Here is a 19,306-nt window from a genome sequence, read left to right as displayed (position 1 = left end):
CCCATTTGCTCATTTTCAAATTCTTATAAGGAAGGAGTTGAATTCTGTTGTATCGCAAGATAAATTTAACTCTGAATGACTTTTTTCTTTTGTTTTCTTTTTCTTTGAATGTCAACAGGTTCCGATGCGAATTCTCAGGGAGGAACCTGTGGCGATGGTCCATGCCCAGGTAATTAACTAAGGGTCCATTTCATAAAACTTAGCAGTGATCGTAGAACATTTTTTTTACAATTGATTGCATTGACTACAATGTAAAATTAATCATGAAAATCAGGCATACGATCAGTCGCTAGCATTTGTTTTACGGGACCCAGGGGTCCGTTTCATAAAATTTGTTATAATATCAAATTTTCAATAATAGTTAAAAGCTACTGAGTTCCTTCAATCTGATTGGCTGATTGCAAAACTTGTTATAGAAATTGTGCATTTGTTAATGTAACAAGTCTTTGTGAAATAGAGCCCAGGGTTGTCACCTGGGAATCGTTAGTAGTGGAAATTTTATCGTCTGACACCTTGCCAAAGGGGTGCAGCTACTAGTGCCAGCCAGGCTTAGTGGTTGACAGTTCTGACTGGCGTTCATTACCAGAGTGACAACAGTGGTAGTCACTGACCTTGCTGGGGGGGGGATACATGTATTGCAATCTGACATTACGTACCACTATGAAATTTTGCATGTTATTTCCTGAAATAGTTTGTATGGCCCGTGTTCGGACTGTCATGAAAGTACCATTAATCAAAGAAAGTGATGTGCATTATTGTATGACTGGTGCATGATGATTCCTCTCATTTTTCATGCCATCTTCTTGTGTTTGTTTGACTTGTATAGAACATTCTTTGTATGCATTGGTTTGAATAGCAATGTGGATCCTTGTTATGCTGAGCTGCCAAGTACATGTAGTACTGATTTTCAGTATTTAGTACTGAAAAGTGAGAAGAATACTGATAGTTTCATGTAAAATACTGATTTCTAAAGTTGTATGTTGTTGGTCAGTTGTATGTGTGGTCCTATGGTATTTTTTGAAATACTGGTTTCCTCACAGAAATACTCAGCTTAAAAAATACTGAAATGTTCCTTTTTAGGTTGGCAGCTCTGGAATAAATCATCCCCATCCCAAGACCATACATGTAGCTGATCCCGATACTTTGGTTATGACCGCCCAATAACTGCGCATTTTATAAAAATCTAAACAACTTTCGGTCACATGTGCACACATTTCATGATATTGTAGAGTCCAGAAAAGTAATTCCCCTCTGATTGTACAAGAAAAAAAAAAAAATTGTCCGCTTCTATTTTGGAACAGTGCATGGAGGGTGCTCATCAGTTTATTTGCATTTTATAATGCAAACAAAGGCCAAACAACTTGAGGTCACATGCTGCACATTTCATGATATTGTAGAGTCCAGAAAAGTAATTCCCCTCTGATTGTACGAGAAATAAGCAAATTTGTCCTTCTATTTTGAAACAGTGCATGGAGGGTGGACCGCCTATCAAGACGTCGGCTCTTGTTCCGTTGAGTGTGGTAGCGACGGTGTCATTGAGCAGTGGCGGAACTGCTCCAACCCTACACCCCAGCATGGTGGTAGTAATTGCAGCGGGAAGAGTACAAGGTTTGTCAGCTGTCAAGGAGCTGCCTCATGCTCAGGTACACAATTTTCTTGCTGTTAGTTTGTATACATGTATATAGAGAGAGACCTGGGGTCCGTTGCCGAAAGAGTTGTGTTTAAACGCAAGTCAAAAAAATCGATCGCAAGTCCGAAAGGCGTGCTGTTCATTGGTAGAAAATCAAGTTATGCATGATATTTAGAGTTGCGATTGATTGCAACTCTTTCTGTAACGGCCCCAGGTGCTCTGTCTTACAAAGAGTTACAGTTGATCCGATTAACCTCAAGTATATGGAAATCCATCAGTGTCATGATTTTTTTTCTACAGGAAATTTTCACTATGTCCTGGTTTTTAAACAAACGAGAACACACCAAATTGTCAAGAAATCAACGAATTTATGGATATACATTCATATCTAGAACAAATTTTGAACAAACATGCATATATTTGTTGACTTTGCTGGCTTTCCATAGTTGCGATTGATCAGATCAATCACAACTCTTTGTAAGACGGGGCCCCAGGTGCCCTGTCTTACAAAGAGTTACAGTTGATCCAATCAACCTCAAGTATATGGAAATCCATCAGTGTCCTAATTTTTTTTCAACAGGAAATTTGCACTATGGCCTGGTTTGTAAACAAAGGAGAACACACTGAATATTCAAAGAAATGATGAATGTATGAATAAACATATCTTACACATTCTGAAATAACCTGCTTTAATGTTGAAGTTGCTGGCTTTCCATAGTTGTGGTTGATAGGATCAGTCGCAAGTCTTGTCAGATGGGGCCCTGTATATGAGACCATTTACTCCAAAACCAACGATAAGTCATCCAAAATGAATTTTGAGATTTTTATTGAGCTTGAAAATGCACATCCTAAGCTTTGACATGATTATCTACATGTAATGTGTCAAAATTGATCAGTGGTACCCCACAGAATAGAATGTGGAGGAAATTCAGTGGAAGCTTTGAAAAAGTAAAGAGAACACAAAATTTGAGGTTCTCGGTTCATTTGAGCATGAAATAAATGGCCCATCATAAGTACTGTGTGAAATCTGGCTGGAATTTCCCTTGATCTTTTCATGAATTTAATAAATGATTGAAAAGTTTACTTAACTCCATTTTCTATGTTTTCCTAAAGATAACGAAGACTCTGGACTCGGCATGGAGCTCGGCAACATAACCGATTCCTACTTGACGGAATCGGAATGCTCGGCCAGCAACGACTCCTGCGCCACCTGGGCGCGGCTCAACGACGCCGACTCCTCCCACTGCTGGATGCCCAACGGCACCGAGGGGGTGTGGCTTGAGATTGAGCTGGAGTACCCCATCAGGCTGAAGGGTGTGGCCACTAGTGGGCGCCCTTCAGATGACAGCTATGTAACGGAGTATTATGTCCAGTATAGCTCGGATGGTGATGATGGTTATTCCGTGATGGACGGCAATAGCTCTAAGGTGAGTGCTCCGCTCTTTTGAGTATTGGATCTAGAGGGGGGGGGGTGTTTCACGAAAGGTAAAAGGACAAGTCCACCCCAACAAAAAATTGATTTGAATAAAAAGCGATAAATCCAACAAGCATAACACTGAAAATTTCATCAAAATCGGGTGTAAAATAAGAAAGTTATAACATTTTAAAATTTGGCTTAATTTCACAAAAGAGTGATATGCACATCCTGGTTAGTATGCAAGTGAAGAGACAGATGACGTCATCCACTCACTTTTTCTTCTGGAGGGAAGGCTCCCAGAAAGCAGTTTGCAACCAAGGCAGCCAGGAAGAGTGCCCCAGCCACCGGGGGAGTTAAAAAGCCACAGAGGTACAGGCCTGGAACTGGAATTTTTTAATAATATATGTTTCAGTCAAGTCAGTCCTATTGTCAAATCTGTCAAAAATTAAATATTGCATAATTCAAACGATAAAAAAAACAAAAGAAATAGTGAGTGATGGACATCATCGCCTGACTCATTTGCATGCCACTGAGTTTTGCATATCACTGTTTTTGAAAAACCTGCGAAGCAGAGTGAGACTATAGGCGCCGCTTTTCCGACGGCGGCGGCGGCGGCGGCGGCGGCGGCGGTGGCGGCGGCGGCGACGGCGGCGGCGGCGTCAACATCAAATCTTAACCTGAGGTTAAGTTTTTGAAATGACATCATAACTTAGAAAGTATATGGACCTAGTTCATGAAACTTGGCCATAAGGTTAATCAAGTATTACTGAACATCCTATTAAAGTTTCATGCCACATGACCAAGGTCAAAGGTCATTTAGGGTCAATGAACTTAGACCATGTTGGAGGAATCAACATCGAAATCTTAACCTGAGGTTAAGTTTTTGAAATGTCATCATAACTTAGAAAATATATGGACCTAGTTCATGAAACTTGGACATAAGGTTAATCAAGTATCACTGAACATCCTGCATGAGTTTCACGTCACATGACCAAGGTCAAAGGTCATTTAGGGTCAATGAACTTTGGCCGAATTGGAGATATCTGTTGAATTCCCATCATAACTTTGAAAGTTTATGGATCTGATTCATGAAACTTGGACATAATAGTAATCAAGCATCACTGAATATTTTGTGCAAGTTTCAGGTCTCATGATTAAGGTCAAAGGTCATTTAGGGTCAATGAACTTTGGCCGAATTGGGTTCATCAGTTGAATTCCCATCATAACTTTGAAAGTTTATGGATCTGATTCATGAAACTTGGACATAATAGTAATCAAGCATCACTGAATATTTTGTGCAAGTTTCAGGTCTCATGATTAAGGTCAAAGGTCATTTAGGGTCAATGAACTTTGGCCGAATTTGGTGTATCAGTTGAATTACCATCAAAACTTTGAAAGTTTATGGATCTGATTCATGAAACTTGTACATAAGAGTAATCAAGTATCACTGAACATTCTGTGCGAGTTTCAGGTCACATGATCAAGGTCAAAGGTCATGTAAGGTCAATGAACTTTGGCCATGTTGGGGTTTTTTGTTGAATAACCATCATATCTCTGTAAGTTTATTGGTCTAGTTCATAAAAAGTGGACATAAGAGTAACCATGTATCACTGAACATCTTGTGCGAGTTCGAGTAGTATTCAAAGTCAGCACTGCTGCTATATTGAACCGCGTGATGCAGGTGAGACGGCCAGAGGCATTCCACTTGTTTGAAAAATAAGCGACACTTTAAAATACCGTGCATGTAACTTTCTTATATTACATCTGATTGTGATGAAACTTTCAGTGTTATGCTAGTTTCATTTTTCTTTATTTTTTCAAATCACATTTCGCTGGGGTGGACTTGACTCTTTAAGTGTGACTTAAAGAGTCATGCTTAAAAGCTGATGTGCACATGATATGTAATGCACAATCTTCTTAATAATTATGCAGTAGAGCGCATGCTCTTGGTATGATTTAACCAATGCTGTGATAATAATTATGATAATAATACTAATACTAATAGTGATGTCATATTGAGCGCACACACCGTCCAGAGACGCTTATTTGGTTATCTTCAAATATAAATGTAAATGACCGTACTGTACATTTGTAGTTGTGATTCATGGGATCAACTTTAAAGTGTTTATATGAGGCATGTAAGGGAAAGGGAAACACGAAATCATGCATGGTGTCGTTTACTGTCGACCAGTAAAATCAATCAATCAAAATTAAGAAAAATCTCTCTGGATTAACATGAGAAAGTTATCACAAGAAGCATTCAACTGGGATGCATGTAGTACAGCACGTATGCATGTTCAGCGTTCCTGGCATTGTTAGTGATTATGGGATTTAGGATACAAGGTCCTGATGTTTTCCTCTTCTCCCATTTCGATAGGTGTTCCGGGGAAACTATAACAACACTTCCGTGGTCCGTCATGACGTGAACGTGTCGGCTGACGTCAGCTACGTCAGGTTCGTCCCCACTTCCTGGAACAACGCTATCTGCATGAGGGTTGAGCTTTATGGAGAATATCTACCCCGTGAGTAACATCTATCCCTTATTAATGTTCAAATGTAATTTTTCAGAGATGCAGTTCCCAGATCAGCGATATAATATTCCACATTTATATAGTGCTTTACACTTCAGAACAACATCTCTAAGCGCTTTACAGATATATTATTACCCTGGTCATCGGATCCTTGCATGCCCGCATACAATATATGCACCTTCTCCACTCCCTGGGGAGCATTCCAACAAGAGTTCCAAGACTCAACTACTAGGCATACTACATAGGCTATCGCATCCTCCTGGGTACCCATTTAACACCTGGGTGGAGAGTGGCAAATTGTGGATAGACGCCTTGCCAAAGGACACTAGGCCATGGTGGGATTCGAAAACACGACCCTCTGATTACAAGGCGAGAAACGGAACCGCTACGCCACAGCGCTTCCACCAAGACTTCCTGTGAGATCAGCTGGCATTGTGTATAATGTATGTGGTTGTAAGCTGTGATACAGATGTGGAAAAGAGGTTTGGGGATGGAGCAAAGAGTCCCTAATGCGGAAGTCTGTCGTCTAATCTGTCCTTGGCAAGTCTCGAAGCAAAGATGGATATTATCAGAATGAGCTATCAAACTCTTTCCATGTTCAATATTGATGGAAAATGCCATTTAAAAATTCTCTGCAGTAGATTGTTCTTGCAGGCCCCTCATATTTATACAGCAAATATTAGTGGAAGCTGTCAACAGGTACCTTATATGTACTATTTGCAGTACCTGTGATCTTTGAAAGAATTGATGTAATCTACTGTAGTTTTGGCGATTATTATTATTTGTTTGGCATCACCTGTGCCTGGGAGGCAAAAAGCGAACTGAATCACTATGACCCGCAGGTCTCTCCTCCCGAAATAACTGATTGGGGGGAATGCAGGTGGACCTCTACACCGGGTTTCCCCCTACTCTTATACGAATAGTGCAGTGGGTTCTTAACGTGCAAAGGTGGTGACTCTCCTCTACACGGGGCCTCCATTTAACGTCCTATCTGAGGGACGATTCTTTGCCTTTTAGCAAACATCTTTACACAGACAAGACGCCTGTTTAATAAAAACTTAAAACTATGGTATCTTTGCCATTATTTTAATTACCATATGGAACCCTTTACTGTGGTAGTATGCAGCTGCTGAGTCTGTTACTATTATTTCAGCTGTCGTAATGGTAAAGTTTATTTTGGTACATAATATTTTGAATTTTTGTAATTCATGTAATTTTAGTAGTTTTTATGTCATTATTGAAAAGCAACACATCATGCATTTCATGGTTCATACTACATAAATGATATATGATGATTATTTCAAATGAAACTCTTCACTTCTTAAATTTAAGCAATGATACTAAGAGATACTGAATATGTTTCCATCTATAAACCACCATTTAAACGCAGCTCAGACTTTTGATATGGTCATAAAGGCTAAACTATATAGTTTCTTTTCTAGCTTCTTGTAACGTTTTCATCATTGTGATTTTGCAGTTGACGGTGGTTATGGCAAGTGGGGCGACTGGACGGAGTGCAACGTTACCTGTGGGGGCGGTATGCAGTTCCGTAATAGGACGTGCGACAATCCCAGTCCAAAGTTTGGCGGTCAGGATTGCCAGGACCCGGACACCAAGTCTCAAGAATGCAACACTAACAACTGTCCAAGTATGTTGAAAGGCTTTAATCCTCTGTTTCTATAATGGAATGCTGTATATTCAAGGGCGTTGATGGTATTAGCCAAGGGCGGACCCAGGATTTTTCAAAACGGAGGGGGCACATTTTTCCAAGGAAAATCTGACTAGCAAAAAAAAGAAAGGTTTCAACCCAAATTAAGGAGATTTCTTCCATACAAAAAATTGACAAGCAAAAAAAAATGTTTACTTTTAAAGGGGGGGGGGGCACACTTCGGTTTTAACAGCAATTTTACATTGCAAATTTTGATTGTGCCTCTCAAAGGGGGGGGGGGCACAGGTTAGCTGTCCCCCCCCTCCCCTGGATCCGCCAGTGGTATGAGCATTGTATTTAGTATCTAAATTGGATTAAAGATATATGAATGTTTTAATAAACGCTGATACCATAAGAAAGTCTGTAAAACCAGATATAATTCTTACTATACATGTATCATTATAAATTATGAAATCCAAGTTGAAAAGCAATCACACTGAAGATCACCAACATAGATAATCACATGTGGGACAGTGCTTATTAGTGTTGTTTGAAAAGAAATCCCAAATTAGGCTGGAATGCTAAATTTGTGGTTTATAGGCCCAATAATAGTAAGATATATTCTGTGGAATTAACCAATAACCAAATTTTTCCTTACAGTTGATGGAGGTTGGTCAGCATGGGAGACTGTCGTAAACTGTTCCGTATCGTGTGGAAGTGATGGCATCAAACAAGAACAGAGACATTGCAACAACCCTCCAAAGCAGTACGGTGGCCAGCCTTGTGATGGGGATGAATTTCGCTGGGTGTCCTGCTCAGGCGCTACTTCGTGCTCAGGTAAAATTGATATCACTATTGCATCTACATGCTCTCACCAGGAAATTAGTAGCTTTAATGTATTTGCAATCAAACCTGCCCAGAGATCCCACAAATTTTGTTTCCCTTGAATAATGTTCCCAATTTAATAGTAATGATGATACTATTCTGCTTTTTATATATCTGAACAGTGCCTCTAAGCACTTCAGAGATACATTGTACATTCTTATACATGTATTACAGTGTATGTTATTATTGTATTATTAGCATGGTCATCAGTTTATGTCACCATGTTTATAAAGATCTGTTGCTCATGAGGAGCACAAGTCTTGTCTACCTTGGTGGTCTTTGTGTTACAGTGGAACCAAGAATGCCCCTCCAGGATTGAGAAAAGCAATTTTTTGAAGTGCCTTATTTTTTTATTTTCATTCTGTACATTTTTAATGGTAATCGGTGATAATTGAATAAATCAATAAAGGTGATTTTAATTGTGATGATGATGAAGAAATAATTCAAAATAGGAGGAAGGGAGAAAAAATGACTATACTACTTGTACTCATTCAGATAAGTTTTTATGTGATAGCTACATGTATTGATGCGTTAGCTCTGATGCAAGCATGTGTAAGGATTTTAGTAGCTTATAACAGTTGTCAGTGAACATGCCTGAATATGTGATTTATGAAGTTTTCTGACTTTTTATTAATCTTGTGATCCTACACAGGTTTCAAAGAGACCGAACTAGGGATCATCAACGGTGATATTGCCGACTCGCAGTTCTCGGAATCCAGCTGCTCCAGCTCCTCCACCTGCGGTAACGTGGCTCGTCTCGATGCGTCGCAGAATACCGATTGCTGGATCCCTGCGAACTCCACAACCTCGGAATGGTTAGAGGTCAATCTGACTGACAGCGCGACCCTGGTTGGCATGGCGATCCAGGGTCGGCCATCGGATGACCTGTATGTGACCTCGTATTACTTGTATTATTGGAAGAGCACTTCCAGCAGGTTCATGGGCTACAAGGATGCTAATAGGAAGAAAATGGTAGGTTTCAAATGATAAAGTAAATTTAGACTGTTCATGATTAAGTGTCGACACTTTGTGGTTTGGCAGAATAACTTTAGAAGCAGGGCGCTACAGTCAGATAAAATACTTCTGGGGGCCGTTTTATAAAGTTGTTCGTAAGTTAAGAGTGACTCTAAGAACAACTGGTGAAGCTTTCTTACGTGCTAAACCATCACAAATGAATATACCATTTACCACAAGAAAGGATCACCAGTCGTTCTTCAAGTCACTCTTAACGAACAGCAGTTTTATGAAACACTCACCAGAAGTAATGCATGTATATGGTTGCCTTATTTCACTTTTTAACTGAGGCCAACACAAGACCAAAGCTGTGATTATTACTATAACCATTATTTGAAAAATTGTATATTAATTTTCACTGCATAATCATCTTTTCCTTTGCTTTGATACTTCAAGTTGTCAAAGTGAGAAGAAAAATTGCTAGAATGTTTGATTTACCAAATAATGTAATTTCCTATTACATCTTTATAGATTTTATTATACTACAGTGTATTCATGTATTTTGTGCATTTTTTAACAGTTGTTCCAGGGAAATATTGATAACACGAATGCTGTGCGCTACGATCTTGACGGACTCGATGATATCACTTTTGTTAAATTTGAGCCACAGTCATGGAACGGCTCCATCTGCATGCGTGTGGCACTCTATGGCTACTTCAATCCGAGTAAGTTTGTCATTAGGCAACTTCATTGAAAAAAAAAGAAAAAGATTTTGGCTACTTAGTGCGAACATCCTCTCGTTTTGGGGTGGCGGCTACAATTTTACAGATATTCTCCCTATTTCAAAATTATTTGAAAACAGGCTTAAATTATATGAAGATTATTTCACATCAAACTTTCTTGAAAACTGGGTGAATGAAAAGCTGCGTAGTTTTAATTAATAATGAAAGGACGTTTTCCTTAATTTTGCACTTCATTGGTGAAATGGTACATGTATGTACAGTACATGATCATTATTCATGACTGAACATTGAGAAGAAATCTTCACAGCTGTTTAATTGTGCTGCACTCAACCCAGGTGAGGTGAATGGGTACCTGGCAGGAATTTATTCCTTGAAATGCCACAGCGCTGTAAAAGGCTGCGGGGCTAAAGCCAGGGTAATAATATCCAAGTCCTTTGGAAGCGCATAGAGACGTTATTTATAGTGTGTTATGCGCTATATAAGAACTGTCTATTATTATTAATCTTATTATTGACCTGATTCCATGAAAACATTATGTAAATGTTGCATATTCTTCAGGGTTCCCATCCCATCAGGGAAATCAGGGAAAATTATTTTGCTTCTTTCCAGTCAGGGAAATGGGAATTTTAATAAAAATACCTCAAATCAGGGAAAAGTGCCTAAATATGAAGGAAAAAATCAGGGAATTTGATTTAAATGACGGTAGTCAGTCAGACTCTGTTATATTTTGTTGCATATCAAAATATCATCCATTGAATGACTGGTTACGGTGTTTTTTTTATTATTTTATATTTTACATCTAATTCACTGCTACAACTTAGAAAACATGTGAAACTGGGAATGGGTTAAAATTAATATCAGGGAATATCTAAACTTCATCAGGGAAATATCAGGGGATTTTGTTTTATTGAAAAGCTGAGAACACTGTTCTTATTTCATTTTCATTTTTATTCTTCATGTACCCATTTGATACATCAGTTGATGGTGACTGGGGCGAGTGGAGCAGCTGGGACAACTGCAGCGTCACCTGCGGGGGTGGGGTGCAGTACCGGAACCGCACCTGCAACAACCCCGCCCCCAAGTACAATGGATCAGAATGCTCAGGGGACAGCTGGGAAGTGCAGAGCTGCAACAACAACAACTGTCCAAGTGAGTACTTGCATTAGATATCACTTAATTAATTTTTGTATAAGATTTTTACTCTTTAATTTTGCTATTTGTAATGTATTAATGTATCATGGTGACCCCTTTTATAAGCATCGCTTCTGCGGGGTCTCTGAACCATCTATTCGTTTGTTGTTGTTTTTTTCTGATACTTTGTCAATACTGTATATTTTACTGTTTTTTATCCTTTTGATTGTTGAATGAATAAATGAATTGAATGAATATTTACTTGAAATTAGTATGGAAAGACTTCTACATTGTAACATTCTATAATTGTATTCATCTTTTGATTTGTGTCATTTTGTGGGTTGAAAAATAAAGTGCATTTACATGTACCTTACAATGTAGCTCCAAAACAGTAATTTGAGAAAACAGACGTTTGGTATAATTTCGCAGGCCCTGACACCAGACAATTTTCTATTATTTGACTACATGTATGTATTCAATCGTATCTGTATGAACTTTTTTTCATGGTTGACAATGAAGTGAAATTGAAATTTGTTTTTAATTGAAAAAGAACAGAGTAAATCCCAAATAAGCAACATACTGAAGATTTCCATGAACAGGGCCTAGACCAGACTGTCCTAGGCCAACGGTAAGGTAAATGACTGACTTTCTGGCATCAAGGCCAAGCTAACAAGGTCTAGGGCATTAGAATCTAAGGCTTAGGTCGAGGAATAGAATGCAAGGACAAGACCGAGGATTTTAGACCTTTGTGACCAAGGACAAGGCAAAGAATGACTTGATGAGGCCAAGGACTTCAGGGGAGTGTTTCGTGAAAGAACTTGTCAATCGTTTTGTCCAACAAGTTCTGTGTTATTCAACAGTTACCATAGGAACAGTGCTTCTCACCCAATCAAAATCAAGGGAAATTGTGAGATCTGAAAACATGTTGGAAGAAAATGTTGATGAAACGCTCTCCAGTCCTCTGTTGCTAAGACCGAAGACAAGGCTAAGGACTGCTTTCCTGAGGTCAAGGACAAGGCAAAGGCCATATTGTTCTGGAGGCTAAGACTTGTCTTGTTCAAACGAGTGAGAAACTTTGATCTGTAGTTAATCACTGATTGCCATTTTTTTTTCTTGCAGTTGATGGAGGTCTATCCGACTGGTACGACGTGACCAACTGCTCGGTAAGCTGTGGTAATTATGGTACGGTCTCGCAGGAGCGTGATTGTTCCAACCCTAAACCTCGGTACGGAGGAGCAGGATGTGACGGCTTGCGGCAACAGTGGGTCTCCTGTAATGCTGGCACTGCTTGTAACAGTAAGTACATGTACATCTATTTAATACCGGTAGTTTTATGTAAAACCCTAAAAGTAATCTGAAATTGATATGCATAGTGCAGTCAGTTTTCCATGACAATGCAAATTGGGCATTGTTTCTTGCAACTGTGATCTAAGCTACAATGAGTGAAGTTTCGATTGATGCAGAAAATTGAGGTTGGAACCTTGGTCATGGGTTATGGATGAGGACTTTGATGGTTGTTCCCAGACATATATAATCATACCAGATTAATAGAAGCCTGTAAAAGCATAACAAACATACACCAACAGCACAACTACAACACTTTGAAAATAAGAGTAATTCCATACAGTGATGAGTGTTAGTGAGAAAGTAAAATTCATCTTAAATTATTCTCACAAGCATGGACAGTTTTAATTCTGAAAGATTTAATACAGTGTATGACATGACACATATGGTTTGAAGTGAAGTAATTAAAAGACTCTGTCTTTTGTTAGATCCAGAAGAAGTCAGGAACATGATTGCCTAACCTTTTATTTTTCATTTATTAATTTTTTTGGGGGAGGGGTGGGATTCAGAAAGAACAAATCAAATAATTTTCATCCTGATGGAATAAGTCATGTTAAAGGTCAAGTCCACCTCAGAAAAATGTTGATTTGAATCAATAGAGAAAAATCAGACAAGCAGAATTCTGAAAATTTCATCAAAATCGGATGTAACATAAGAAAGTTATGACATTTCAAAGTTTCGCTTACTTTCAACAAAATAGTTACATGAACGAGCCAGTTACATCCAAATGAGAGAGTCGATGATGTCACTCACTCACTATTTCTTTTTTTATTGTTTGAATGATACAATATTTAAATTTTTATGAATTTGACGATTAGGACCTCCTTGCCTGAAGCACAAAATGTTGAAATAATGGAATTCCACGTGTTCAGGGAGGAATGAAACTTCATTTCACATACCAATGATGAGAAAATCAAAATATTTCATATAATGAATACAAAAGAAATAGTGAGTGAGTGATGTCATCAACTCTCTCATTTGGATGTAACTGGCTCGTTCATATAATTATTTTGTTGAAAATAAGTGAAATTTTAAAATGCCATAACTTTCTTATTTTACATCCGATTTTGATGAAATTTTCAGTGTTGTGCTTGCTGATTTTTTATCTTTTTATTCAAATCAAGTTCTTGTTGGGGTGGACTTGTCCTTTAACAAAATGTTGTGCTGTATCTTTTTACAGGAATCTCGCAATAAATATACTACATAATCTATCATTGCGGCTCTTCCACTTTCCACTTGTAGGATGCCTGCATAAAAAAAATAATGATACTGACTTTGATAATGTGCTTAAAATAGTTTTGCATTGAAATTTGTGTTCTAAACCTAAGGATTGATGGGGACTATGCTTTTGAAGTTGCATTTCAGTGCATTTTTTCATCCTACTTTGAATTCATTGTGCAGGTAATACTGACTACTCATTGGGGATCTCGGACACCAGTAACTCAGACGTTTGGTTAACTGCATCGTCTAAAAGCAGTTCAACTTTAGGGCCTACAAATGCTAGGCTTGGTGCATCGGACACCAATGCAGCATGGACACCCAGTGATGATGATAGCAGTAAGTTCAGAATTACAATGACGATGAGGATGATGATGACGATGATGACAATTGTTTTGGAGACAATGATGATCAATCATCATCAATGATGATGATGTTGAGTTGACAGTGGTGGTGGATGATGAAATTGTAGATGCTGATTGTGATGATGAGGAAGATGATGACGACTGTGATGATGATGGTGGTGGTGATGATGATGATGGTGGTGATGATGATGGTGATGATGATGATGGTGATGATGATGATGGTGATAATGATCGATGGTGGTGGTAATTGATAATTGATAATGAAATGGTGATTACAATTACATGAACATTTAGATTATAATAATAATAATAATAGACAGTTCTTGTATAGTGCATAACACATTATAAATAACGTCTTTATGCGCTTCCAAAGGACTTGGATATTATTACCCTGGCTTTAGCCCCGCAGCCTTTTACAGCGCTGTGGCATTTCAAGGAATAAATTCCTGCGAGGTACCCATTCACCTCACCTGGGTTGAGTGCAGCACAATGTGGATAAATTTCTTGCTGAAGGAAACTACGCCATGGCTGGGAGACTAATCCACTGGGCCACAACGCTCCACATAAAATACATAGTTTTTCATAAATCCCTGATTCTCTTTCCTTATCAGAACCGTACTTGGAGATCATGTTTCCAGACGATTTCAATCTGAAGAGGGTGGCGACAGAGGGCCGACTCGGCTCCGACAGCTCCAAAAGCTGGGTGGAAACCTACTACATTTCTTACAGGGCTAACGATACTAACTGGAAGAAATACAAGGAGAATGGTTCCCCTAAGGTATTAAGGTTTTCCATGCTCGTGGTCAAAGATTTGACTGTTATTCCTCAGTCGCATTTACTATGCAGCGGCCATACAGCGAGTCGAAATCAGCCGTTTTAACATGTTTTGTACCAGCTACATATGGGTGATTTCAATAAAAATGACTAAAACGGCTGTTTTGGACTCACCGTATGGCGTGCCATAGAGCAAATGTGACTAAGGCATTGGCACCACCTAACAACCAATTACGAATAAATTAAGCAGATGGCCTATTTTTCAGCTAGTATAACACATTTTTAGCCCTTTCAGTCTACTCTCAATTTGGTGTACATGTATATGTAATTGCCATGTGATCTACACTTCATGTCGGCTAAGACCCATTTTGTCATTGTCTCACCTGCGAAGCAGAGTGAGACTATAGGCGCCGCTTTTCCGACGGCGGCGGCGGCGTCAACATCAAATCTTAACCTGAGGTTAAGTTTTTGAAATGACATCATAACTTAGAAAGTATATGGACCTAGTTCATGAAACTTGGCCATAAGGTTAATCAAGTATTGCTGAACATCCTATTAAAGTTTCATGTCACATGACCAAGGTCAAAGGTCATTTAGGGTCAATGAACTTAGACCATGTTGGAGGAATCAACATCGAAATCTTAACCTGAGGTTAAGTTTTTGAAATGTCATCATAACTTAGAAAATATATGGACCTAGTTCATGAAACTTGGACATAAGATTAATCAAGTATCACTGAACATCCTGCATGAGTTTCACGTCACATGACCAAGGTCAAAGGTCATTTAGGGTCAATGAACTTTGGCCGAATTGGGGATATCTGTTGAATTCCCATCATAAATTTGAAAGTTTATGGATCTGATTCATGAAACTTGGACATAATAGTAATCAAGCATCACTGAATATTTTGTGCAAGTTTCAGGTCTCATGATTAAGGTCAAAGGTCATTTAGGGTCAATGAACTTTGGCTGAATCGGGGGTATCTGTTGAATTACCATCATAACTTTGAAAGTTTATTAGTCTAGTTCATTAAACTTGGACATATGAGTAATCAAATATCACTGAACATCCTGTGCGCGTTTCAGGTCACATGACCAAGGTCAAAGGTCAATGAACTTTGGCCGAATTGGGTGTATCTGTTGAATTACCATCAAAACTTTGAAAGTTTATGGATCTGATTCATGAAACTTGTACATAAGCGTAATCAAGTATCACTGAACATCCTGTGCGAGTTTCAGGTCACATGATCAAGGTCAAAGGTCATGTAAGGTCAATGAACTTTGGCCATGTTGGGGTTTTTTGTTGAATAACCATCATATCTCTGTAAGTTTATTGGTCTCGTTCATAAAAAGTGGACATAAGAGTAACCATGTATCACTGAACATCTTGTGCGAGTTAGAGTAGTATTCAAAGTCAGCACTGCTGCTATATTGAAGCGCGTGATGCAGGTGAGACGGCCAGAGGCATTCCACTTGTTTAGTATAATACTCCGTTGATCTAACTTCAATTTTATCTACTTGATATTTAATTACTTTGCCAGACTGAAATTTGTTTCATTAAGAGTTCATCTAATGACACAAACTGGGTTGTGTTAGAAACCTGGATGTTGAATGAAATGGTTATGGCCTGATTGGAAATACATGTATAGACAAAAAGAAAAGAAAATAGGCTAAATGGGATTTAGACCGATTTGTTAGCTGATACATTGGTTGTAGACAATCTTGGATTAGACCAATTGAAGGTAGATAAGCCAGGGGCCTTTTCATAAAGCTGTTCGTCAGTTAAGAGTGATTTTAAGAACGACTGGTGATCCTTTCTTATGTGCAAACGCATCGCTAATGAATATACCCTTTGCCATAAGAAAGGATCCCCAGTCGTTCTTAAAGTCACTCTTAACTTACGAACTGCTTTAAGAAACACCAGCCCGATGTAGACCTAGCGGCAACCTATGGGCAATTCACCATATTTTATGGGATATTAGAACTCTTAGAAAGCTTAACACATTGAAAAGCACACTTTTCATTCAACCTCTATTTAGTCTTATGATGATTAAGCTCACCATATTAACTCTTTGCACACTGAATTGATTTTGGGGGATGATAGTGACAATTGTTTCTACATTATTTTCTTTAATTCAAGATATCCATATTGCACCATTGATACTTATTATTATTATATAGACGTTATCCAAGAACTCCCTTTTATTAGCTTAATATCTAATTTGGAGAAAACTTATGAAATTTTTTTAATTTAATTGTATGAATGTGTAAAATTGCAACATCAGCACACAAATGGTTAAATTGATGATCTGAATTTTGTTACTTGTAGATTTTCCAAGGAAACTTTGATGAAACAACAGCAGTGTACAATGAGCTGGACCCCATTGTAGCCAACATCACCAACGTCCGATTCTATCCACTTGATTACAACGGTAGCATTGCGATGCGGGTAGACCTGTTTGGTATATTCAACCCACGTAAGTATCAGTGTAAAAACTGTCAACCATGATAACATTCTTTCACTCTTGTAGTGTCCGTTCTATTTGGAATCGATGGATCGATTGGTAGATACGTACATACATACGTGTAGATAAATGGTTATTTGACAAAAATTATACATCATGGCAGTAAGGTTGAATTATGATACATCTGCATTCTGAATTGATATCAGTCAAAACATAAGAGTGAAAAGCGTGCTATCATAACAATGTTTCCAGATATCGCTGGATAAAAATTTCAATATTTGATTAAAATTGTAACTAATGATAATGCAAGTTCATGATCTGATGGTGCATTGACATTAAGAGTACTATTAAATTAAATGTCTGGGTTCCGTAAAGCCAAGGTTAGCTATTACTCGTATGCTTGAATTTCACAATTAATGAAAAATTGTAATCAATGCAATCCATCGTATAAAAATGTTCAACAATCATTGCTAAGCTTTGTGTTATGGGCCTCTCAACCAATCGTATTAGGATTTATCTTGTCCAATGTGATATTTTAACAGTGTAAATGTTAATTTACATATGTTTTTAATACTCGCAACTTTGCTGATTTAATTTTGAAGATGATAGTTTTACAATGTTATAATTTCAATCAATTTTAATCCTTTTTTGAGATTGTCCAAAATTATTTTTTCTGGCTTTATTTGTTGATTATTTGTCTAGCACTAGAATTGTGATATATTGTAATCTTTTAATAATACACATGTACATTTTTACATTATAAATATGATAATATGAGTCTTCAGACTTCAGACTTTTGTCATGTACCATTTTCACAATAAAACCAGAATTGAATTGATTTGAATTGAATTTGTAAGGCGTAATTACCATGAACATGTTTCTCTTTGATGATCTTCATACACATTTTCACTGTGTTTTCATTTTTCATATATCTTTCACAGGCAATGGCGAATGGACCGAGTGGTCTTCCTGGACGTCATGTCCCGTCACCTGCGGGGGCGCTTGGGAAACCAGGAACCGCACCTGTACCAGCCCCAGCCCCGCCTATGGGGGCGCGGACTGCCCCTCCGACGAGAACGCAGATGAGTCCAGGTCATGCAACACACAGCCTTGCCCAAGTGAGTCATGGTTAGATTTTCCACATCACCGATGAAAAATAAGAAATGAATGTATTCTCGACAGGGCAATTTATCTGCCCTATGTCCATTTTGAATCAAATATTTTTTTCAAACCTGTTGCAATTATTTAGGTCTCTTTTTCCAACTTATGAAAAGTTAAGGCTTATTTGACAGTCTCGGAACAAGTCTCTATTCAACCTAAATTTTTTTATTTATCACAATACTTTTCACAATGCTGATATACATGTATCTAGATTTGATGGTAAAAATTTACATTTGGTACGACTTTCTTTAAGTCAAGTTTAAGTCCTTGATGAATAATGTTATTGGCTGAAAAAGAAGGTTTAACGCTATGGCCTGTTTAAATTGATTGGTTTATGTACAAAGACACTGGGAATTACAGAAATGAGTAGGGAGTGAGTTAATTGTAATATTGTACATACTGTAAGAAGTAGGTAAGTTTAAGGGCAAGTGTACATAGTTGACATTTGAATTTCAAAGTGTTAACATTGTGCATGGAGTATGATGAGCATAACTGCAGTCATAGCAAAAGACACTCCATCCTATCAACTTGGTTTTAAAGTATTATTATTTTGCTTGAAAATCAACTCCAATTTTGCAAGCATAATAATGTACATGCATATCTGCTTGGTACTTGTTCAACTTTATAGAAAATGCCAAAATCTGTATAATTTTGAATTTAACTTATTTTTCGTTGTTCCCATTTTCACTTTGACGTATAGTTGATGGACAATGGACCGAATGGGTCAGCTGGTCTAGCATAGATTGTTCCATCAGCTGCGGTACTGATGGCATCAAGCATAGGACTAGGACTTGCTCTAACCCCGAGCCCCAGTATGGAGGGGCGGGGTGTGCAAACCCCGGGTATACTGAGGAGTTTCAAGCCTGTGATGCAGCTGGGTCTTGTGGAGGTATGTATCTTGGATGAATTTCTGTATTCATTTACACTGTACATTCATTGATTTATTCATTTATTTGCTCACTCATTCATCAAATCATCCATCCATTCATTGATTCATTTTTTTTTCATTCATTCATTCTTCCATTCATCTATCCATTCATT

At 38.1% G+C, this 19,306-nt stretch overlaps 1 protein-coding gene across 2 annotated transcripts in view; it reads left to right on the top strand.

Annotated features, from left to right (window-relative positions):
* Positions 1-19,306, top strand: part of LOC121431200 — an 89,160-nt gene that overhangs the window by 38,182 nt on the left and 31,672 nt on the right. Inside the window, exons 36-50 of one of the 2 annotated variants that reach the window (XM_041628709.1) lie at positions 119-169; positions 1,467-1,643; positions 2,744-3,057; positions 5,425-5,569; positions 7,056-7,226; positions 7,887-8,063; positions 8,764-9,083; positions 9,646-9,790; positions 10,787-10,957; positions 12,059-12,235; positions 13,685-13,840; positions 14,478-14,644; positions 16,969-17,116; positions 18,046-18,222; positions 18,966-19,154. In XM_041628709.1, coding sequence (XP_041484643.1) covers positions 119-169; positions 1,467-1,643; positions 2,744-3,057; positions 5,425-5,569; positions 7,056-7,226; positions 7,887-8,063; positions 8,764-9,083; positions 9,646-9,790; positions 10,787-10,957; positions 12,059-12,235; positions 13,685-13,840; positions 14,478-14,644; positions 16,969-17,116; positions 18,046-18,222; positions 18,966-19,154 — 2,685 coding nt within the window. The remainder of the gene's footprint in view (positions 1-118; positions 170-1,466; positions 1,644-2,743; positions 3,058-5,424; positions 5,570-7,055; positions 7,227-7,886; positions 8,064-8,763; positions 9,084-9,645; positions 9,791-10,786; positions 10,958-12,058; positions 12,236-13,684; positions 13,841-14,477; positions 14,645-16,968; positions 17,117-18,045; positions 18,223-18,965; positions 19,155-19,306) is intronic. The other variant, XM_041628710.1, reaches the window with a different exon arrangement.

Source organism: Lytechinus variegatus, chromosome 17 (assembly GCF_018143015.1).
Source record: "Lytechinus variegatus isolate NC3 chromosome 17, Lvar_3.0, whole genome shotgun sequence".
NCBI classification, from domain to species: Eukaryota; Metazoa; Echinodermata; class Echinoidea; order Temnopleuroida; family Toxopneustidae; genus Lytechinus; species Lytechinus variegatus.
This window is presented reverse-complemented; position numbering and strand designations above follow the sequence as displayed.